Source organism: Condylura cristata, unplaced genomic scaffold (genome assembly GCF_000260355.1).
Source record: "Condylura cristata isolate star-nosed mole 26May11 unplaced genomic scaffold, ConCri1.0 scaffold00014, whole genome shotgun sequence".
Classification (NCBI taxonomy): Eukaryota; Metazoa; Chordata; class Mammalia; order Eulipotyphla; family Talpidae; genus Condylura; species Condylura cristata.
Window position 1 is genome coordinate 6,945,749 of NW_004567115.1, and position 24,896 is coordinate 6,970,644.

The 24,896-nt window shown below is 43.5% G+C and overlaps 1 protein-coding gene across 3 annotated transcripts in view; it reads left to right on the forward strand.

Moving 5' to 3' along the window:
* The window catches only part of TFDP2 (transcription factor Dp-2 (E2F dimerization partner 2)), a 151,511-nt gene extending 134,730 nt beyond the window's left edge, over window positions 1–16,781 (forward strand). For 2 of the 3 annotated variants that reach the window (XM_012724937.1, XM_004682142.2), the window contains 4 exons: window positions 2,978–3,129; window positions 9,230–9,396; window positions 16,348–16,453; window positions 16,572–16,781. In XM_012724937.1, coding sequence (XP_012580391.1) covers window positions 2,978–3,129; window positions 9,230–9,396; window positions 16,348–16,453; window positions 16,572–16,755 — 609 coding nt within the window. In that variant the 3' untranslated portion in view covers window positions 16,756–16,781. The remainder of the gene's footprint in view (window positions 1–2,977; window positions 3,130–9,229; window positions 9,397–16,347; window positions 16,454–16,571) is intronic. The other variant, XM_004682141.2, reaches the window with a different exon arrangement.
* The last annotated feature ends 8,115 nt before the right edge of the window (window positions 16,782–24,896 follow it).

Sequence of the window (24,896 nt, forward strand, 5' to 3'; positions counted from 1 at the left end):
GGGTGGTGAAAGACTCACCAGAGACAGAGTGGGGAGCAGAACAGGCAGATCGACAAAGTACACTGCTGAGGGGAGTAATGGGCAGGTCAGGAGAGGTCTGCCACGCCATGTGGTCACCTCCAGGGCAGGCGGGAATCGAACTCATGCAGAAGTGGTTTCAGCTTCTTAGTGCAGTGCTTTAACCCACTGCGCCACCAGGGAGGGCCTTATTTTATTTTTTAAAGATTCATTTATTTTTCTGTCCCTGGTGGAACAAGGGATTAAAGCTCAGCACTATGAAATTATTAGCAGCCACTACAGCATGAGTTCGATCCCCAGTCAGGGAGCTAACCCACTGTGCAGCAGACCTCTACATACTGACCACCTCCGCATTGTGCTTCAATCAGCCTTTTATGTTCCCTGCTCTGTCTTTGGTGAACCCCTTCACTCCCGCATCTCCACCCCAGCTCTTGTATGCATGAATAAATAAATCTTGAAAAAAGATCTTTTTTCAAGATTTATTTATTTGTATATGTGTGTAGAACAACTGGGGTACAGGCCAGAGGTGCAGGGGTGTGAGAGGATTCACCAGAGACAGAGTGGGGAGCAGAGCAGGCAGATCTACTGAAATATAATGCTGAGGGAGCAGCAGGTAAGACAATAGTTCTGTTGGGCATATGTGGGTCATATGCTCTCTGGTTGGGGATCAAACTCACACCACAGTGATAGCACTGAGGCTTAACCCCTATGCCACCAGGGAAGCCCCTACTGTCTTTACTGCTATTTAAATGTATACAGTATTGGTCACTGAATTGCAAATATATAAGAACCCTCATTGTCTATTTTCTTCTCTATACTGAGACCTTCTCAGGGTGTTCGGGCACAAATCTAGGCAAAGTGTGGAAACATCTTCTAGAAAACTTTCTGTAATAGTAGGAAAGAGAATCAAGACAGAATTATTCAAAATCTTCATACTTTAACTGTTTTTACAGTCTTAACGTATTTTCCCTTCACATTCAGTGAATTAAACGAGTATAATTCATTGTTCTTAGGCAGCAGAACATAATGAAGTGGATATAGCTTGCTGTGTTTTATAGTGGTTTTGATAGTAATTGATATTAAGACTGAATTTTGGAAGCACTGTTAGGATTAGAATAACTTATCCCTTCTATTTGGGAGTTTTAAGAGTTCATTTATCAGGGAATTAGCACCCAGCCACTTTAAAACAAATCCTGCTCTTATCATATTTATTTAAGGCCCAAAACCTAAAATACACGGTCCTAAGATAAGATTGTTAAAATATAGGAAATAAGGTTATCGCTACTGGGTAAAACCTTAGAACAAGCTGATAAAAGGAAATGGCTGACTCTGAGTTCAAAGACTTTTTAAACCAGTATCTTTCAGAAGTAGATGAGTAGCTCAAACTGTAATAAATATTTCAAAAAATAGAATTCCTGATATATAGAAGCCCTCCCTGATGGTGCGATGAGTTAAAGCACAGCACTATGAAGCTATCACAGCGCGAGTTTGATCCCCGCCAGGGAGGTGACCCACATGGCGCAGCAAACCTCTCCTGTCCCACACGCTGCTCCCCTCAGCAGTGTATTTCATTCAATCTGTGTGTTCTGCTCCCCACCCCACATCCACCCTGGTGAACACTCTCACCCCCCACACCTTTGGCCTCTACCCCAGTTTTGTATATATAAATTTAAAAAAAAATTTTTTTTTTTAAAAGGAATGAGGACCACTTTTTTGATTTTTGAGTGATGATTATAACTAAATGTAGTAGCAGATAGGTGTGAAAACTCAGGCCTTGATGTATCTTATTATCATTACTAAACTTCAGTTTCCTCCTCTGGAATACATCAAGTTTGGAGCTTAGGCCAGTTTCCAAACTGATCTTTGGATGCCTAGTTCTGTGGAGGTATCCTCAGAACGTGTGGGGTGAGCAAGGCCAGGGCTGACAGGACTGGGGCCCTCACCCTTGTTGCCAGCCAGCACAATGTAACTTCCATCTGCTCTGCTAATGGGTCTTCTATATGGTTTCATTTGAAGAAAGCATCCTTGGCCTTCTAAAGTTTGCATACACCGGGGCTCCAACATCTAATGAATGCATTTAACCCTAAACTCTCTAGTGTCTATGAGATAAGGGGAAACATAGGTCCCTGGCTGATACTACTGCTGCATCACTGTAAGAGGCTGTGTTGGGCCCTGGGCTCGTCTGCATGTGTAAACTTATTTTTCCATGGAGGACAGAAACCCCCTGGCTCCACTATTTATGTGCAGATGACGTTAGACACCATTACAGTGTTTGTTTCTCCCTGGGAATATACTTACTGAGCTGATTCATTCTAATCTTTTTTCTTAAATGTTAAATTTTAATTCACATAGGTGGATGAACTCTAAATTCTCTTAATCTTAAACTGTATTTTTGGTAGCTCAGAGCCCACCTATGTTTACACAAGGTATCTCTTTCTTAAAACCACCCTCTTCAAAAATGTAGTTCTTGCCTTTTAAAACTGCCCACCTGTGTCAGTACAGGCATCCCTCTTTCCTTTCTTTCCCTGTTTTCCTCAATAAATTTGCCCTGTGCTGATGCAAAAATTTTTAGACTATATATACATATATATGTGTGTGTGTGTGTGTGTGTGTGTGTGTGTGTGTGTATTCATACAGAACTGGTGTACAGGCCAGAGGTACAGGGGCAGTGAGAGGATTCACGAGAGACAGTGGGGAACAGAACAGGCTGACTGATGAAATACACTGCTGAGGGGAGCAGCGGGTGGGTCAGGAGAGGTCTGCCGCGCCATGTGGTCACCTCCAGGGCGGGGATTGAACTCATGCTAAAGTGGCTTTAGCTTCTTTGTGCTGTGCTTTAACCACTGCGCCACCAGGGAGGGCCCCTAAACTATATTTTTAATGTACTTACTGTAACTCATTTGCTTCCAGCTCATTTACCCATATTACATTTCCTTATTTTTTGATGATCCTTTTACAGCAAATCGCCTTCAAGAACCTGGTACAGAGAAATCGGCAAAATGAACAGCAGAACCAGGGTCCTCCAGCTTTGAATTCCACCATCCAGCTGCCATTTATAATCATCAATACAAGCAGAAAAACAGTCATAGATTGCAGCATCTCCAGTGACAAGTGAGTAGAGAAGTAGATGGAGGGCTGGCCTTCTGGTAACATATTCCCATCATTTGCAAAATAGTGTGTTCATGTCTGAACGCGCCATGGCTAATTCCTGGAGCCTGTGGGACACCTTCCCAGCATGGGTGCTGCCTTCTGCTGTGCCTGCTCTTCATTCACCCTCTGCAGCTCCCCGCCTGTGTCACATGCCTAGTGGTGCCTGGAGTCATGCCAGGACGTGCCTGTCTGTACATGTGTGGTGAAAATGGCAAGTGGCTGCAATAAGGTAGACAGATCACCAGTGAGGGTCTGGGACAAGGTGGGTTCACTGATGATTCTCTTTGTCATTCATTGTGGAAATATTTTAGATCAACAGTGACATGAAAGCAATTCTTCCTTGTTCTTCTGTGGCATCACTAGTGTGCTTCTGTTTATTAGTGAATGGATAGACCTGAACATGCTGATTTGTTCTCTGCTTTATTTTTTCTTATAATCTAACAACTGGAAGTTTGTACTTTTGACACCTTTACCATTCGCGCACTCCCAACCCCTACCTCTAGCAACCACCTGTTTTCTATAAGTTTTGCTTTTTTCCCCCTTAGATTGCACATAAGAGATCAGACAGTATTTGTCTTTCTCTGACTTGTTTTATTTAGCATATGTCCTCAACATGCATCCTGTTTTCACAAATGGTGTTTCCCCTTTTTCTGGCTAAATAATACTCTACTGTGTATATTGTCTTCACTGCATAACTATACTTTGTACCAGACAGCATATGCAGATAGTGGTCCCAAAATTCCTGTTGCCTATGAGGTCATAGCTGCTGAAAAGTCACAGCATGTATTCCAGCACCAGCCTAATAGAGTGTATGTTCATCACATTTCGAGAATGCCTCGTTTTCCCTTGGGCTTGATTTAATCTATTAGGTTCATTGTGGGCCCCAAGTGTAGAAAATTGACTACTAATGTTGCCTGCGGAATACTATGCCAAATGTTTGGTCTGAAAACAAAATTAAAAGTGATTAAAGACTAAAAAAGTAGAAAATGACTTCCCAGTCAGTTATATCCCAATTTACAGCAATAGTGAGCACCAGCCACAAGGAGAAAGGGACAGAAGCTGTTAAAGGTTTTACTTCATTGACAACAGTGATACTAACAAAAATTCAAGGAAGCCCTATATTAAACCTGCAGAATCTTTTTTTTTTTTTTTTCATTTAATTTGTTTATTTATGCATATTGAACTGGGGTGCAGGCTAGAGCTTCAGGGCGGCAAGAGGCTTCACCAGAGACAGAGTGGGGAGCAGAACAGGCAGAATGATGAAGTACACTGCTGAGGGGAGCAGCGGGCGGGTCAGGAGAGGTCTGCCAGGCCATGTGGTCACCTCCAGGTCTGGGGATCGAACTCACACTGAAAAGGTTGCGAGTCTTCAGTGCTGCACTTTAACCTGCTACACCACCATGGAGGGCCCAGACCTGCAGAATCTCTCAGTTAAAGACCAGACACAGTAGTCTGTTCATCTCACCACCATCATGATCACAAGCAAAGCAAAATGTTTGTGATTCTGAAACAAAAGGCTGGACCATACTACAAAGTTGGATTTTCTGCTAGTGTGGTAATGTTTGCATGATGAAATCACCTAATTACACATTTCTCAAAACATCTCCACATTGTTAAATGAATCATAACTCTGTTTAGAAAATACAGTCTGCTATACATACAGATATACCACATTTTCTTCATTCACCCATCAGTCAGTGGATACTTAGGTTGTTTCCATTTCTAGAATATTATAAAGAATGCTACATGAACATAGTTTACCTTTCTATTTTTTTTCCACTCTGTTCTACCAATGGTTCTTCTACCACTTTTTGAGATGCAGACAACTTTTTGAGATAATTTCACTTCCTTCAGCTGTCTACCCAGAAGTGGGATTGCCGGGTTAGATGGTAGCTCTATTTTTAGTCTTTCAATGAACATTCATCTGATTTTCCATAATTTTCACTCTTGAAAACCTATTGCTAGTAATAGTCATCATAGCTAATGAAAACTAAGGTTTCAAAATACAAAATTAATTTGTGAGTTATTCTGCTCTTCATGAACATGGTTTATAGTACTGTGACCAGTTATCTTGAGAGAGTTAAGGTGTAAGATGCAGTGTGAGGTAGATGAGGTGGCTTGCATCGGCCTGTTTAACTGCCCCAGAGTGTTTTCTGGATAAGTGAGGATCATACCAGGGCCTCTACCACCTCCTAAGCCTTCTTAGAAGGCTTAAAACTGATGATACCTAGAAAGGATCTGACTCATGACAAGCACTTAATACATGCTAACTGCTATACAGAGTTTGGCTTGTAATTTATAGTCTAAATGGACGTGCTTGAAAGTTAACAGGGGCTCAGTAAATGCCATCAGCCCAACCCCCACCCCTTCATTGCCTGTGTCCCTGTTCTCCTGAGAGCTACAGCATTGCCCTGGGCTTTACCTTCTTGTGTTTTTTGTACTCTTTGCACAAACAGTGGTGTTTCCACTGTCTTGCTCCAAAACACAAATTCTGGGCCACTTTGTTAAGAAAGCACCAGGAAAAAAAAGAAAAGAAAAACTGAGCAAACGTTTCAAAAGCATGTTATAGCTAAGAATAGACACAGTGGGGAACAGCAGCAAGCATGAGGTGGTGAAGTGGGATGCCCCATTTTTTAGGCTTTTGTTTTGTAACCTCTCAGATCCATAAAAGTAAGAATTATAGGGCCCTCCCTGGTGGTGCAACACATTAGGACGCAGCACTGCAAGGTAGCTGCAGCTGCTTCAGTGTGATTTCAATCCCAGTCCCCAGAGATAACCCACATGGCGTGGCAGACCGGCCCACTGCTCCCCTTAGCAGTGTACTTCATTGATCTGCCTGTTCTGCTCCCCACTCTGTCTGGTGAAGCCTCTCACTGCCCCTGCATTTCTGGCCTGTACCACAGCTCTGTATGCATAAATGGTTAAGTCTTTAAAGAAAAAAGTAAGAATTATAGTATGTAAATTGCTGGTTTATAAAAGTTAGATAAAAATCAGGTATCGTACATATTTTTATTAATGTCAGACTTGCAAATTCTTTGCAAAAACCTTTCTAAAAGAACTGTTGGACCCTCCCGGGTGGTGCAATGGGTTAAAGCGCAGCACTCGAAGCTACCTGTAGCTGCTTCAGCCCAAGTTGTCCCTGGCTAGGAAAGTGACCCACGTGGCACAGCAGACCTCTCCTGGCCCTTCCGCTGCTCCCCTCAGCACTGTACTTTGTCCATCTGCCTGTTTGCTCCCCACTCTGTCTCTGGTGGATCCTCTCACCGCCCTTGCACCTCTGGCCTGTACCCCAGTTCTGTATGAATAAATAAATATTTATTTAAAAAACAAAAAGAATGTTCCCATATTCTCACAAAACTGAGAATTCCAGTTATTCTCTCTAGTGAATCTCTTGTTTTGTGGAACGTTATTAAATTATCTTCTTCAGTTAGTCATCTAAGTCTACAAGAAGAACAGGGAAACAAGGGCACACTGGCCTAAGGGAATTAGGGGTTTGGTTCGCCTGAGGCTGGGCTGGGGCTTGGCTTCCATCCGTGGGTGGTTCCTGACTCCTGGGTGGTTCCTGACTCCCGCCCTTCCTCGGGCCCTGCCCTTGGTGGTACGGGAAGATTCTTAACTACTTGTAGAAGCTTGTTATTCAAGGTAGGTCCTAAAGCCTTGTCTTTAGGTTACTTCCATGATGTAATTTTTCCCCCTTAATTAGCCAGGAGGCTTTCCCACAATGTGAACTAACTGTATAAACTCATCTGCTTATAATTTATGCCTAGAATCAATCATCCTGGAGCAGGCACTCCAGATTTTTCTTCTTTTTCTGAAAACTCTGTTAATGTATTTGATTCAGATTCATACACTTCAGATTGTTGAAATGTGGCATTTTGCTTTATATTGTAATTTTTGCCCTGATCTAGGATCTAGCATAAAAAAAAAAACAATTATCCTTGGGGAGAGCAGGTAAATCTGTACCCAAATTCCAGCTGGACTGAGACTCTGCATAGCTTAGAATCTTAAGTGAATTTATGTCCTGCTTACCTGGAGCCACTTATGAAGGCAAATGACACAGTCCTGTGCCAGGTGCTGTGAAGGCAAAAGTAGGAGCCAGGGACTCTCACCCTGAGGAGACAAACAAATCTGTTGGAGAATTGGAGCAGATATAAAATATAAGGAAGGCCCTAGCATGGAAATAATCAATCTCTAGTCAGTGCTATTGACTAGCAGATTCTGAACGTTAACTCCTTTACTGTACGAATACGAGAGCTTAAATGGAAAAAAGATTGTCAAAGGTTTTACCAAGAGCAAGAAGTACATTTTTTTTTCTATTCATAGCCAGTGAGTGGGCCACTGCAGGCTGATACCCTGGCAGGATGCCTTTTGGGGCCTCCCCAGTGGCGGGCGAGATTAAGTCTCCCGCTATCGTGCTGCTGCTATTGCAGCCTGAGTTCCGTCCCAGCCAGGGAGCTGACCCACATGGCACAGCAGACCTCGCCTGTCTTGCCTGCTGTTCCCTCTGCGGTGTATTTCAGTAGATCTGCTCCGCACTCTGCCTCTGGTGACTCCTCTCACTCTGCCCCTGCCCTACATCCCAGTTCTTGCATGCATAGATAAATAAATAAGTAAATAAAGGTCTTTAAAAAAAAAAAAGAAAAGAAAAAGGAAGCCATCCAGCATATAACAGATGCTAATGAGCCCCATCAGAGCGTTTCAATTACTCCAGGTGACCCCAAATTCAATCTCTGGAAGTTTTGACCTCACCGATAACCATGAAGTCCCCCAGGGCTCTGTGTGAACAGTGCTGGTATGAGGAGAGGGAGCCCCGGTTTCACTGTGGCCCTGTGCACTAGTCCAATATAGGTCTGTAAATACTGGTAACATTTCCCAGCCTTTCCTCATAGACCTCTAGCCTGGCTCATTCCACTAGGATCAGGAAATCCTTGGGCTCGTGATGCCATATTTACTGGTGCACCACCCTTAGAGTTTAACTACTCACTGCTACCTCCTCCAGATCTAGCTAGCTCTACCCTTTCTCTGGAATGTTCGTGGGTGGTCCAGAGAAATGCTCTTGTTTTTTGCTGGGAACTATTAATCCTTTTTCAAGGAGGAGCTTGCCTAATTGACTTGCCTAAAAAAACACAATAACTCTATAGAAGTACCACTTGGCATTGACTTTTCTTCAATAAAAGTCAATATTTTACTGAATCCTTAAGGTTGTGAGCACTTCATGACAGTGCAAATCACCGTTGTCCCAGAACACTCACCTGTCAACCTGTGGGCTGAAGCCCAGAGGCCAGAATATGAATCAGAAGGCTCAACTCTTCCTGTATATTTACCTTTTCATCAAAAAGGTGCTCTGGGCATCCTGACTTGTTATTTTTCAAGAATATTTGAAAATGTACTCAAGGGCTTAAGGAATAAAATGTCTCAGTGTTTAGGGATTGGTTAGTTTGTAAGAAATCTTCCATTTGTTACTTATCTAAGTAAGGTATGCTGTTCCTGACACTTGACTCATGAAAATGAAATAAGCATCCAAACGTTTACTTAAACCTAGTAAGACCACCTCATAGTAGGGATGTTACATGCTGAGCTGGAGAGACTTTATGTACTATTCTTTTTTTAAAAAAAGGGTGATTTGTATTTATGCATACAAGAACTGGGGTGTGTGCCAGAGGTACAAAAGGGAGGGGTGGGGAGTGAGAGGACCCACCAGAGACAGAAAGAGAAGCAGAACAGGTAGATCTACAGGTCTGCTGTGCCATGTGGGTCACTTACCTGGCTGGGGATCGAACTCATGTTGTAGTGGCTGCCAGTACTTCATAGTATTGAGACTTAACCCCTTGCACCACCCGGGAAACCTAGAAAAAAAAATTTTGTGTGTGAAAGTAGGGTTCTGAGAGCTCTTCCCATCCCTAGAAACAGCAGAATGACCCACTGCTCTCAGTGATGACAGTTTCTGCTAGTAGAGCTGAATTTGGGCCTTCGTTCTTTTATATAATTTACAGAAGTACACAGCTTGATTCGGGCCTCCCCAATACCACTGAAAAACCCCACAACCTTTGTTTCTGTGCAGGTTTGAGTATCTTTTTAATTTTGACAACACCTTTGAGATCCATGATGACATAGAAGTTCTCAAGCGAATGGGAATGTCCTTTGGCCTGGAGTCTGGCAAATGCTCTCTAGAGGATCTGAGGCTTGCGAAGTCGCTGGTGCCAAAGGCTTTACAGGGTTATATCACAGGTATGTTAACTGAACTTCCCCAGATTTTCCTGGTTAAATGTCCAGTCCTACCCTGCTTAAAACCTTTTTCACAGAAAACTTGTTGAGGTTGGCCTACCCTGGACACTGCCTTCCTCCACCCCTCTAAATGTAACCACTTTCTTAATTTTATTCATAGTTCCCTTGTTTTTCTTTAGACATAACAAAGAAAAGCAAATGTTGAAAACTGGAAATGGGTTATTGTTTCATCTTGGCAGTTTCTGACTTGAATATGAATGGAATCGTAGTGATTCCATTTGGTAATGCTTTTTTTTTTTTTTAATTCAACATTGTTTTTAGATTCATCCATGAGTTGATATATCTGTAATTCATACTTAATTTTATACTGTCATACATAATAGTAATGTCACACAATATTTACTGCTATGTGGAATTTCATTATATGAATGTAGCAGAACTTGTTTATTTTACTGATAATAAACCTTAACTTTTGTTTCCTGTTTCTTGGTATGAAAACAGGGCCACTTGGAACACCCTGTGCTTGCCTTGGGCACTGGGCCACACGCAGATCCCCAGACTATGCCCCTGTTTCTCAGTTTCATTTTACCGAGTCACACGCTCACCTGTAGAGTAGAGGCTGTATTTCCCAAACAGGTGGATTTGAAATGTCATTACAACTTTTTAAATTGATACTTCATTTCCATACCATAACATACACTGCTTTAACAGTATATTTAATACTGTACTCAGTGCTGAGTGGGCACAAGGGTTGTGTGGTCATCATCACAGTCTTAATTCTAGAACATTTCATCACCCCCAAAAGAATCCCATATCTATTCATGATCATTCCGCCTCCAAAAGAATCCCATATCTATTCATGATCATTCCGCCTTCTCCCATTGCTTACCTCCTGGCAACCACTGATCTACTTTCTGTCGCTAAGAATTTGCCCATTCTGGACTTTTCAGTTAAACAGTCACACAGTATATATGACCTAGTGTTTTCAAGCCTCGTTTATTCTGCGATTTGTATCAGTACTTCATTCCTTTTTCATTGCCATTTTATGGAGACACCAAATTTTGTTGATCCATTCATCAGTTGGCAGATACTTGGATTGTTTCCACTTTTTCGTTATTAGGAATTAAACTGCTGTAATCACTCTTGCACATGGTTTTGTGCGAACATAAGTTCCCTAAGCTGGATGATGTGATAACTCTATTTAACATTTAAGGACCTGCCAAACAACTTTCTGAGGTGATTCTGCCATCCTGCTGGCCACATATGAGGGCTCTGAACTCTGTATCCCTCTCAACACTGTCTGTTCCCATCCTTTTTTAAAAAAAAAAAAAAAAAGATTTATTTATTATACATACAGACCTGGGGTACAGGCCAGAGGTGCAAGGGCAGTGAGAGGATTCACCAGTAGCCTCGTTCCCCTCTTTTTTGTTACATCATATCCTAGTGGTTTTGATTTGCATCATCCTAGTAACAAGTGACACAGAGCGTTTTGTTTGGCCATTTGTGTATTTCCTTTTTTAAAACTTTCAACTGTTTATTCAATAGGACATTTCTTTGGGGCTTAAAAATAGGCTGAGCATTGCCCTCCCCGGTGGCGCAGCAAGTTAAAGCACAGCACTGAGAAGCTAAAGCCACTTCCGCATGAGTTCGATCCCCCGCTGCCCCGGAGGGGACCACATGGTGTGGCAGACCTCTCCTGACCCGCCTGCTGCTCCCCTCAGCAGTGCACCTTAACAGTCAGCCTGTTCTGCTCCCTACTCTGTCTCTGGTGAATCCTCACTGCCCCTGCACCTCTAACCTGTACCCCAGCTCTGTATGAATAAATAAATAAATCTTTTAAAAAAAAATAGGCTGAACATCTGTGAATGGTGTAGACAGCCAATTTTTAAAAATCAACTTCACTGGACTTTGTAACAGTTTTTGAGAGAAACTTTTATCAGTGTTCCTAAACTGTAAATGATTGAGGACTGAAGTGTCAACACATTAGGGATCAAATATAATAGGCAAACTCCTTAAGTTTTCTTTACTATCTGTATACAATCAATATATATATTTAAGCAAACCAAATTCCTTATTAAACAAACATTTTTGCACGTGCCACTTTCTTTTTAGTTTTGTGTGCCTTTATCTTTTGTTTGACTTTAAGTAATTCCACCTGGATAACTTACGTTCTGGCAATATCTCCAGAGTTTTCTTAAGGTCAGCCGATACTTGATCCTTTTCTTTCAGATCTTGTTGTGCTTAAACTCTCTGATAAAATGCTTTGATATTTGATGGTTCTACTTCAAGAGCCTCCAAACAAGTGTCTGTTGCTTCTGCCAGTTTGACATCTTCAGTTTCCAAACATCAATATTGAGCACACAGCTTAAAGCTATAAGCGGCAGCCTGATCTCTGCTTTCTCAGTAGCAGCTCTAGAACCTTTCATCTACCGTTTGTGTGTTTTTTTAAATGGTCACCTCCCAGTTTTGGGATTTTCAAGAAGTATTTCTGATGTTTTTAAAGTCTTTTGCTTTTGTTAGGATTGTATCGATATCTTTTAGACCTGTAATGTGCATCCTCAGAGAAATTTGGATGATTGTCACCAGGACCATCTTTGGAGAAATATGCCTCAATCACCACCTTCATTTCAGTTTTCTGCATTCTGCAATAATACATAATTTGCAGGTGTTTTACCTTTCGCTTCTATATTTTCTAGTATTCCTGCCACACTCATTCCTTTAATTATTTGAGCAAACATCACGTTTCCCATACAAAAGAGGACTTGGAACTGTAGAGAACCTTTTGTACTGCCGGCTGCATTTGCTGTGCTCAACAAACTCTTCTGAACATGCTTATAGTAGAAATGTTCAGCTTCATATTTTTCACCATTAGTACTTTAACCACTTGTCCTGCCCTGGTATGAAAAGCTTCCATCCTGTGGCATAAATTTCATAATAAATTGCTAGAAAGGGCATTTCTTGAAATGGGGGTTTCTTTTTCTCCAATACATAATGCACAAAAGTTTTTTTGTAGCTTTAGGTGCAATATTTGCAAACAATTCTAAGATAGTTCGACCAGCTTGCTCCCCTCCAGTATCTTAGGTGAAGGAAGACTTAGGGATTACTGGGGTTGGAGTGTTTAGCCTAGAGGATCAGTGATAACATTTGACTTGGAAGATGACTCAGAGCTATATATTTTCCTAGGAGAAGCATCTCTTCAGATCTTTCTCCCATTTTTAAATTGGGTTGTCTTTTTATTATAAGCTATAAGAGGATACTGAGTATACTTGAAAACAAAAACACTGTTTTGCAAATTGTAAAATTCAGGAATCTTTATGGTTGTCCTAATTTCTAAAACTATGGTATATTCTGCACATAGAATGCTTTTGCTCGTCTCCTTATTTTATAAATATTTGCATCTAGAATTTCATAGCACTTTTCACGAGTATTTTAGGATTAGTTCTAAAGCTTATTAAGTCATATATAGCAAAGAGGTAGTTTTATATTGTTGTATGGTTTTGGCTCTTGGGCCACAACACAAGAGTCTGTTGATTAAAGTCTGCTGGCTTCTGTTGGATTAGGTTTTTAAATCAACACCATTTCCCTCTTACTGGCCGACTTCCTCTTTTAGCCACAGCCCCTCACCGCCCCTCAGTGCTCTCCCCACCCCTCCCAGAGCAAGACCTGCTGTATTAGAAGCAGCCTGTTATACTGACAGTCCCACAGGGTCTGAATAAAATGATCTTACTGAATAAATCACCAGAATTTTGTGAGTTTATGTTCACCGAAAAGGCTCCGGTGATTAGGCAGGCTGTGTGGTTTTGATCTTTGTGACCTGAGCTGTAGACTGAAGCATAGAGTTTCTGGTTAGTTCAGAGGAAGGAATGTGTTCCCTTAAGTGTACACAGGGACAGAACGGCTCTTGAGTTCAAGTGTGAGAGACAATGTGTGGACTCTGTGCACATGTAAGTGAAATGTAAGCTTTTCCAAGCCTTTGTAAAAAGAAAATTGAGTGTATTAGGTTCTCAAACAAGTCAGTAGCAATGTTCTTCTAATAGTGTAATCCCCACAGAAAAGGGGCAGTCCCAGGCTCCCTGTTCCCCCTAAGGAAGTGCAGTGCTGAGTGGTGAGAGGAAGCTAGAAAGGACTTAGGAGAAGCCTGCGAAGTGGTAAGACTAAGAGCAGGCATGTGCAGCAGACAAGGGAAGAAGCTGCACTTGCTTTAAGGCCTCAAATCTGTACCTGGAATTTGGGGGACATGGGAGGAGAGACACTTGAAAGAGGCAGCTCCTTGGGTGAGAGGCCCTTGGGGAGGCTGACAGTGCCGCCTTTATCTAGACATGTGTGCGGATTGTGCTCCTCTCCTTGCAGACTTGCCTGGCTGCCTCTACTGCCCTTTACTGTGGTTCCCTCCACTAGGTGCCTGAGGCTTTCGGGCCTCAGTGACCCTGCTTTGGTTACCCATGAGGGAATGGGTAACTTTGGTTATGCTTCCTTTGAACACTTATGTATTCTTTCTCTTCTGTCTATTACACATTAATTATATTAAAGTTCTTTTCTATTGATGTTCTTATACCCAGAGTATGTTTTGTCTCTGTGTGGTAGATAGTAGAACCTCTTTCAAGTACAAGGTTTGATGGTTCAGGGTGCCCCTCAGTCTGCCTGCTAACATTCTGACAGGAAGTTTCAATATGTACTAATTGATATTCAGCACAGGATTCTGACTTTAGTTTCATCTTATACAGACCTGTTCTTAAAATAGTCTCTTAGAATTGCTGCCTTAGCAATACTTGAAAAAAAGGGTCTTAAGGCCATTTTAAAGTGAGTGTAGTCTTTTACTTTACAGTTTTTTTTTTTTTTAAGATATATTTATTTATTCGTACAGAACTGGGGAACAGGCCAGAGATGCGGAGGGTGAGAGGATTCACCAGAGACAGAGCAGGGAGCAGAACAGGCAGATGGACGAAGTACACTGCTGGGGGGAGCAGCGGGCGGGTCAGGAGAGGTCTGCCACGCCATGTGGATCTCCTCCGGGGCAGGCGGGGATCAAACTCATGAGGAAGTGGCTTAAGCTTCTTTGTGCTGTGCTTTAACCCGCTGCGCCACTAGGGAGGGCCTACTTTACAGTTTTTTAAAGATTTATTTATTTATGCATACAGAACTGGGGTATAGGCCAGAGGTGCAGGGGCGGTGAGAGGCTTCAGCAGAGACAGAGTGGGGAGCAGAACAGGCAGATCAAGGAAGTACACTGCTGAGGGGAGCAGCGGGCGGGTCAGGGGATGTCTGCCACACCATGTGGGAACACCATCCTGGCCAGGGGTCAAACTCGTGAAGTGACTGCATCAGGCATTGTAGTGCTGTACCGTAAAAGGTTGCACCACCCAGGAGGGCCTGTACTTTACATTTTTCTATGTGTGAAGCCTCTCCCTTGGTCATATACTGCCAGGATAGTAGTTTTACTTCTTTGCACAATAATTGTAAAACTTTTTGATTAAATAGAGTAACATTTCTATTATTATAAATCATTTTGGCAGATTTCACTTTCTGAGCATATATTCGGTCTTTGTAAATCAAATATATATTTTTATAGCAATTACTTCTAATCTACAATAGCTGCTACCTCCTTTGTAATAAATTCACTATTGAAAGAAATTATGTAACATCTAGGGCTTCAATGTTCTAGTCACTAACTCCTTTGAGCTAGTCTAGATAAGACTACTAAACAAGTAAAATGACACCAAAGAAGTGATGAAGATTATAATTGGAGAAATACAGTACTTGCATAAAAAATAAGTTTTCAAGGATATACCCGATATATTCTGTGCAAACTAAATAATAATGCCTACTTCACCTTCATGGGATGTTACGTGACCATTCACTGTTAGTTTAAGTAATAAAGCAGCAGACACCAAGAAAAAGAACAGGGTTTTGTTTGTTTCTTTGTTCTTTTTGTTTGTTTGTTTTTGCTTTAATTTTAAAAGGGCAGGTTTATTAGGAAAAGGAGAAAGGGAAAAAGAGTTACCTGTATAGTCCGCGGACTCACAGTCTTGGAGGGGAGCTGCATTTGGCTGATGCAGAAATTATACTGGTATAAAGAGGTTTTTTTTGGGGGGGGGTTCATTCCTTTGTGAAATTTTTACCTATTGCTTAATTAACCACTTTTAGGGTGTGACCAGGTTAATCTGTAAGGACTGGGTATTCTCCATAGTCACCCTTAGTCTCCATATCCCCATCTCTGGTCCACCCATGGGTGTTTTCTCTGGCTGTCCTTTGTAATGACACAACTCCATATCCCCATTTCCTGCTGGGCTTGAGAATTTTTCATCATTATAGCTGGTTTAATGAGGATGTCAATCATTTCTATCCCCACCACCATCTTCTGGTCTTGTGACACCTCCACCCCAATTTTCTACTCTTCAAACCTCCATCATATCCGGCCCAGTGTCTTTTGGGGAAAGAATAGATTTTTGATGAGGTATAGCACTAAATTCATGAAGGAACTTTTGAACAAATGGTGCAGTAAGAGCTTGACAAAAATACATCTTTCCTCCTTACTGAAGATATTTCTGATATACTCTTCTTTACTCACTGGTAGCCAGGCTGTTTCCACTGAAGTCTGGGACTTTTGTGGTAAGAACACAGGCATCCACAAGTTGTCTGTCCATCTCACCACTTAGAGAGCTGCCCTCTCCAGGTCTCAGCTATGGGGGGGTGGGGGGAGGGCGGTGAGGAGATTGTTTTATTTGAATTATTTTCTCCTGTAGTCCGCCCTCCTGTATTTTTTTTTTCTGGCTTTTGGATTCTAGAAACTGCCCCCTGCCATGCCCCCCTCCCCCACACCCAAGCTGAAGAAAGCTGAGTCTCTCCCGCACAGGAGACTGGTCTCACTGTACTTCAGAGCAGACTTCGCCCATGACTAACAGCACGCACACAACTTGCAGTGCCTACATCTTCTGTTTTTGTTTGTTGCTGCAGATATCTCCACAGGACCGTCTTGGTTAAATCAGGGGCTGCTTCTGAACTCCACACAATCAGTTTCAAATTTAGACCTGACCTCTGGTGCCACCTTATCCCAGTCAAGGTATGTGTCTCTTCAGAGCTAGACAGAGCAGGCGGCCTGAGTCTCTGGTGAGTTTTACTCTTGTTTCACAAAACTTCAAGCACATTAACAAGCTTGTGTGTTTTTAATTGTTTGCTAGTGTAAACCAAGGGTTGTGCTTGGATGCTGAAGTGGCCTTAGCAACCGGGCAGTTCCTTGCCCCAAACAGTCACCAGTCCAGCAGTGCGGCCTCTCACTGCTCCGAGTCCCGCGGCGAGACCCCCTGTTCCTTCAACGATGACGACGATGAAGATGACGAGGAGGACTCTTCCTCCCCAGAATAAAGACAGGGAAACCCCATGTGTTAATATTTGATGCTCATGTGTGTTTTTAGTGTGAGCTCTTGTTTTTGAAATGATTGCTTCAGTCTTTGCCGTTGTTTGCACTGTGTGTTCAGTGAAAACTAGGGAAACACAATAAGCAAATTGCAGGAAGGCTGAGATGAAAGTTATACCATAGTGTGAACGAAAACTCTGACAGCAGAGCTATAGATCATATTGCAAACAAAGTGTGTTTTCTGAGGGGAGAGAAGGAACCGTCCCTGAAGAATTGGCAGCAGAAATGAAGCTCATTTATCTTGGTGAGGTGGGGTCTTGTGGGGCCCACGCCTGTGTAACGCTCCTTAGAATTGAGATGGCCACAGTGACCAGCCTTGCTCATGTCTCATGCTCCTCTTCCTTGCCTGGGCTGCCAGCGACACGGCAGAAATGAACATGGAAAGTTCCCAGTGGGGGGAGGTGTGTGTACATGAGGGATGTAGGCAGCAACCCCTGTGGCCAGAGGAACACAGATTGAACTGCTGAACTAGTTGAAAGTCTAGTTGAGGTGCTTAATGCACCAGCTCCCTTAGACAGCTTCTAGGAAGGAGCGAGCGCTGATTCTTAAATACTTAAGTGACATTTAGAGTAATTTATAGAAAAACAAATTGTCATCATTAGCCAATGCATTGGTGCATAGGATTTTCTAGGGCTACTTCTGAAAGCCAAAATAGAATATAGCATCTCCACGTGCATTACTCTGCCAGCACTGCCTTTTGCCAGCATTCTAAATCTGGAGTTTTACAGAGAAAGAAACTGTACCTATAGCTTTAATCAAGGCTATGCATTTCATACAGCATTTTCATTTAAAACAAAACAAAGATATTTCTATGACTGAACTGCTTGCTTACAGTTCCCTGCGGCAATTGTATGATTTTACCCAGTGTGCAATTTGTATAAATGAACCAAATGTCATTACTTTTGTCTTCAAAGTCTACCCCAAGAACATGAACAGTGATGTTTTCCTGTACATGTCACCTTTTGTACATTTTTCATTAATCAGAATGACTTGATTGGGTTTGTTCTTGGGAAAATTGCATTTCAAACTAATCTATGGTGTTTCACAGACATACCGAAAAACCTTGAACACTCCAAATGGTTGGATTCCTAGGTATACAGTACGTTACTTCAGAGCCAAAGACACCACTAGAAATACTGCATGACGTGCTCACAGTTACTGCTTCTCTCCACAGAGGGGTGTGGAGGCATCTGCCCCCGTGGCCAAATTCCGGCCTTAATTTTTCGAGAAGACCTTGAAAAGGTGCACAGAACAGTGGAAAATTCACGCTAAATCATTGTTTCGCATCAGTGGATTTGCCCCTGAGTTATTAATGTATCTCACCAACCCAGTCTTTTCTGAATCCCCTGGGAGAAGTGCAGGTGGTTTCTGACCTTGTAATGGCCCTGCCACTGTTGGGCTTAAGTCAGCTGGAGGTGGGAGATTTAGCTGACATAAATCTTGCATGAAGATCACAGAACTAACACACAAGAACACACACTTTTAACTTCCTTTGGGAGAAAACTCTCATTCATCAGCAGCAAGCCATAGTGTAGACTCAGGTGCCCAGGGCCCGGAGAGATGGAGGCAGTCTGGAGAATGCCAGACTGGTGGGAGGTGTCGGAAACCGCAGGGGCCTCCGGGGGTCCCAGGGTGAGGAGACTTCCACCTGAAAGATTGTCAGGTGTCCGGTCAAGTGAGCTTGGGTGCCCTCCCTCACTGTCCATTAACAGGCTCCTCGTCCACTTGCCCCAACTTTTATCATCCCTGTATTTGAGGGATGCCAAACAGAGACCTGGAGAGACCAAAGGCCACATCCAGCTTTTTGGTCTTTAAAATATTGTACTATGGACTGCACATACATTTCAGTACCCAAGAGAGGCACATTTATAAGCTTTCTTCTGCCAACTAGCAAGGTCCTTGCAAGAGCTCTAAGCAACCTCTCTTTCCTCTTCTCTCTCTCTCTCTCCCCCTTCCTCACTCCCTCCTCCCCACTGCTATAATGCTTTAAAACTATAAAATATGGGTTTTAAAAAACAACCACCAAAGACTTCTCAGTATTGGTGCCCCGAGCTTGGCCATCCCAGCCATCAGGGTGTGGTGTCTGCTGGGAAGCAGCTTCCTTGACATGGTGATGCATCAGTTTCTGTTGAGGACTGATGGGTCTCGCTGCAGTCAGCAGGACATGTTACCTGTGTGAAGCCTTCCCTGAGCAGGAAACCAGGTCCGGCTATTTAGAAAAATCCAGTCTGTTCATCTTCTGTGTATCTCTTCTGGATTAATTTATCTGCTTCTGGACTTCAGTAGAGTTTCGATTCATACAGAGATCAAAGTGGGGGGAAATATTAGGCGGTTGTAGTTGCAATACCCAGGCTCTCTGGAGGGCTGACACGTGGGGTTGACACACACTTCGCTAGGCCTGCTGGTCACTGCTGTCTAGCCTTTTCTCTCCCTTGAGGGTCCATTTTGCTGGTCCCTTTTCTAGTTCAGAGTGTCCTTCAGTCAGTAAATTCTTGCTGTTTCTAGCACACATGCCCTGCCCTGTTTGACCTTCCGTGGGAAGGCTGACCCTGCTGGCACTTCCATGGCAGTGTTTTCGGGCACCCAGACATCTACCTGGTGTTCCCTGCATCCCTCCCCACTGTGAATCCGTCAACCACTTCATCTTCACGTGATGATATAAAACTGTGCCTTATGATCGTGAAGTAGCTTCTGGGGGAGGGGGAGGGGCAAGAAAGAAGGTGCTAACAGTGATTCCTCGCCCTGCCGCCAGGCACATGTTCTGTTTCCTACAATTTGATTGTTTATGGAAGTGATAGCAAAGTTGATGTAATTTCGACTATTTGCCAAATTAAAATAACTTTTCTCACTAGCAGAATTGACACTTGTAACCATTCTGTCAAATCTGAAAAAATAGTCCTGGGATCATCCCCCACCCCTCAGATTTACTCAGAGATTTCACAAAGGAACGGTGCAGTTCCATGCAGGCGGCAGTAACGTGGCTGTGGCTAAACCACTTGTTTCTTCAGCTATGTGAGTGGTAGAGACAGCGAAGCTGCTCCAAGTGTAGCAGCCACGTAGCCCAGAGACACTCAGGACACAGAGGGGGTGAGTGTCCGTTGGGGTGGTTCAGCCAAGGAATAGAAGCTCAGCTCTCTACCCACAATCACACTCAGATTAAGCACTGTTTAGCTTAATTAGTGCTTCTCCAGGGCCCTTGAAATACTTAGCTTCTAGCTTCTCCTGTCAGGCATTTCAAAGAAATAAGGAGGAGCTGTTCCTACCCCGCCAGTAGAGCAGGTAGACCTAAGCTGCAAAGGTATCATCCTTAAGTATTTGGCGACAGGACAAAAGACGTCACATTGATTGGTGTTGTGGTTACAAGCTGAGACAGCGGGGAAAGGCTGCTTGGCCAGGGGAGACCTTGCTGAGAAAGTGACATGTCCCGAATCAGACCAGTGAAAGACACACGTCCCGGAATGCCTCCATTTTGTTCCATGTTTTGCTTGTAATGGTGACAAGAAAATCTAATCCCAGTCCATGCTGAATGCAAGGTATCGTTTGGGGTCTTGCTTTCTTTATATGGGGTTTCACTGTGAAAGTCACAGTCGCCTAAACCTAATGAGAGGTTAGCGAAGACATACAGTGCCTTCTCATCATGCTGCTCTGTGCTGGGGATCACTACTAAATTCCAGGGGACCTCCGCCTCCAATTGTGTGTATATTTTGGGGTCTATGAAGGGATATTTAAGACTTAAAAGAAAACCAAATTTAGCTGGCAACAGTATTCATAAACCAAAATTTTCACCCATGAGTTCTATCATGAGTTTCTTTATCTTCCAATGAAAGCCACATGATAGAACAGTGATTCAAAATGGAGAGCTTTCTAGGTGTTTTCTACTTGTATAAGTTGTTAGATTCTTAAAGATCTACTTTGTGTATTAGATACATTAAAGGTAATTGCTTATGGACTGAGTGTCACTAAAGGACCATTTCCCAGGTAGCTCCCCATTTAAATGCATCCAAAAACAATGGTCCCAAGCCCTAATGATCACGAACATGTATTTATTGGAGACCTACAGGGTAAACCAGTGCTCTGCACCAGCCATTTGACCCACAGAAATGGGCCTTCCCACCTACTCACATGATGTCCCATCAGTTGGTTTAACTTCCATTCAATCCAAATGCTATTACTCAGAAAAGTTTGCTTAAGATTTTACCTTAAAAAAAAAAACAAAACTCAAGCTAATGTGTCCACATAAATGATAACATTTCTGAGGATTTGGTCTTTTTTCATTAACTGATATATTGTGCATGGGTAACCTTTGGGATCTAGATTCCCACATCTGCATTCGCCATGAGGAAGAGAAAGTAAGGGACACAAACGTGGGCCCTCCCATTCTGCCTGGGAATCCCTTATCAAGGACAGACACTTACGTGGCAGCAGCTGTCCCTTCATACTGTTGAGACAGGAGTAGGTATATTCACTTAGGTGAATTCAGGTACTCACTCAGGTGTGGTAACAGCTCATATCTTTCTCAGAGAGTATTTGCCTTTACAAAAAGCCCCATCAGATTCAGCGCTGTCTTGCCCCATGCTATTCCAGCAGGTTGGACTTTGGGCCTCATGCCTAGAATTCTGTGTGACTGAAATGTAGGGACAAGACCCACCCGCTCTACCCTTCTTCCCTAAGGGTCTCTGAGTGGGAGAGAACATCTTCACCTGTTCAGACATGAAAAAACCAACACCTCAGTTGACCAGCATCCTCAGCCTGTGGCATCTGCACCACAACCCCAAATCCCTTCTTCCCGTGAGTCACGCTGCCTCCTGGCCAACGTGCCCGCTCCAGAGTCTTCCAGGCGGGTTTCAAGCTGGCACCAGTGCTCTGTCTCTAGGCACTCGCTAGCTGAGGCACAGACATGCGGCTGTGCTCCCCAGGGCCCACATGAGCTGTGGTGTCAGTCATGGGCCTCTCTCCACATGGAAGCACCCATACATCTGTGGATGAAGATTGCCACATATGTTTGTTAAGGGCTTGAAAGGTTATCAACTTAGCTTGACCACATTGGTTTGTTTCTGGCCACCCATATCTCAACAGGGAAGTTTTCCAGATTGTGCTTGGGTCTCAAGACCCATCATTTTGTCCCTTCAGACTCAACCATCTTGTCATTTGTTACTATCAACATGCCAGGCACTGTCAATAAATAAATGGCCTGTATTTGCATGTTCACAATTAGGGTCAAAGATTTCTTTCCTACTGCAGGTTCTCTGGTGACCCCCATACCTTTCTGCTGAGGCTGATGTGGGCACATTGTGGTAGTGCCGTGACCAGTTCACCCTTCGCGTCCTGAAATTGGAACCACCAACCAGCCAAAGGCACTGGTTGCTCTGGGGCTGAGCTCTGAGGGCCAGGGTTCAGAACTGTTTACACCGTGCTTGACTTTTAGATGAAAAGAAAGGCTCCGAGCCCAGGTCTCTAGCCACTCACCTTTTCATTTGGAGATGCTCTCCTCTGATCATATGCTGATAAGTTCCCCCTCCCACCCCAGCTCCTTTCTCTGCTTTTGTCTGCATGAAGGAAAGTGGTGGGTGCACTTGCTTTAAGCTTTTAACAGGAGAAGCGCAAACACCACATCTCAAATGCCTGATGTAGACTTGCCTGTTAGATTCAAGTACCTGACCTAATAGGAGGTGTTATTTTGTAGTATTTCAAACTTTGTAAATAAATGCCATTATTTTTATATGGAAATTTTATAGAAGAGCTATTTCTGTATACTTCATTCCTGGATTTTCTGAAATCGCTTACAATAGACAGCAGACAAGTCCTAGGCCGTGTTCCTCCAAGGTTGGTTCAGGCAGCAGCAGATTTCACCGGTGGGGGGGGTTAAATCTTTGCATCCTAGGAGCCACCCCATTACCCAGAAGCACTGGGGTGGGGTCTGAGAAGGTGTATTTTTAATAAACTCTTATGTGATGATTTTGTCCATTAATGTGTGAGTCTCTATCCATCATGGAAGATTCAAAGAAAGAAAAAGCATTTGAAATGAGTGTAAGCTGTACATGAGGAAATAAATGTATCCACTGTTCTTTATTTGAATGAGATATACTAGAGAAAAAAATAAATAATTTAAAATAATCTGGCCTCATTATTAAGGAGCATGTCGGGGGGGGGGGGAGGTTACTGGGCTTTATGGTGTGCTGCCCCATCCCACCTTCTTTAGGACTGAGATACACCCTAGCTGAGTCCCCAGAATTGCCCTGAGAAGGGAGCTCCCCGTCTAGGGTCACACCCCTCACAGAGGCAGAGGGGGAATACAAATCCTCATGTCTGTGCCCCAGTTCTGGGAGGGGCTATTTCAGTATCTCACTATTTACTGATGCTGTTCCCATAGCGCTTCCCAATGTGACCCCCACCCATCCCACCTGTAGTAGGTGTGAGGGGAGGTCAGGTATGTAACAGATTTTCTTAACTAACCCTATGATTTTATATCTTTGGTTCTTAAAAAAAGATTTATGCACACAAGAGCTGGGGTTAGCCCAAGGGTATTGGAGGGGATTGAGAAGACTCACCAGAGACACTGAGGGGAGCAACAGGCAAGACAGGAGAGGTCTGCTGTGCCATGTGGGTTCAGCTCCCTGGCCTGGGAGGGGTCTAATTTGTGCTGCAGTGGCTGCCATAGCTTGATAGTACCGACTTAACCCCTAGCGCCACCAGGGAGGCCCCGAGGCCCCCTGATTTTACTTTATATATATATATATATATATATATATATATATATATATATATATAATGTATATAAGAACTGGGGTACATGCCAGGGGTGTAGGGGGTGAGAGGACTCCCCAGAGACAGAGTGGGGAGCAGAACAGGCAGATCAATGAAGAACACTGCTGAGGGGAGCAACGGGCGGGTCAGGAGGGGTCTGCTGGGCCATGTGGGTGACCTCCCTGGCTGGGGATCAAACTTGTGCTGCAGTGATGTAGGATAGCATGATAATGCTGTGCTTTAACCCATTGTGTCACCAGGGAGGTCCCCAATTTTACATCTTTTTAGGGTCATTTTAGATGATCATAGCATAAAGACGAATCTAGAATCTACAGTCTCAGTAATGATTGCTCTGAATATAATTTTTAGGAAATGAGCTGTCTTCCCTTTACTCCAGTGAGAATATGTTGATGAGTCCGGGTTGCTTCAGCCCTCCTAGGAGCCTCTCAGTACCTTCTGCTCATGTTGCCTAGCTCAGGGAGAGGCAGGCGCACTCTGGCCCAATCTGTGCTCCAACAAGCCAAGCAGGATGTGTGGTGGGCACAGTTCAGAAAGGTCACAGAATGGGGCCAGCTCAGGAAGAGACATTAGAAAATGATGAGGGAGACTCACTCAAATGTTAATGTCCGGGAAGGCAGCTATCTTCCTATAAAGACTCGAGTTCAGCAGGTGAGTGATGGTGGTGTGGAAATGTCGGAGAGCCCATGCCCACTGTCTTTCCCCTGGGGCTTCCTGGAGTGGCGGACCCAACCCTGTGTTCTGTCCGCTGCTTAGTGCTGCTTGGTTAACACATCTGAGGTCCTGTGGGAGTCACCACAAGATCATTGGACCATGGAAAGTTTTGCCTTTGTGGCCATGTGGGGGCACTGAGAAGGATGATGGAGGTGTGGCCACTGGACAGGTTGCTGCCCAGAGAGAGTATCTGCAGAGCCCAAGCTCCTGAAGCAGCTGAGGTGACAGCACCAGTGAGAAGGCAGCACAGCCAGGAGCCTCCACCAGACAGCCCAGCCAAGAGTTTCCACTCCCAGAAATTACAACCTCTTTCCTTCTGAGAGATGCTCTACTTGTGTATTCCATGCTTTTTTGTTTTAAATTTTTTATCTTACACCAATGAGAACAGCACATATTTAAAAAACAAGCAACACCAAATGCCCAAAAGTAGATGACTAAATTTAAAAAATGTACATATACATGATGAAATATTACTCAACAGTAAAAAAGATAAATTCCTGCCTTTTGCAGCAACATGGACGGAGCTGGAAGGGATCTGCTTATGAAATAAGCCGGAAAGAAACAGAAAAATGCCAGATGGTTTCTCTCATAGCAGGAGCATAAAGGACCAGGG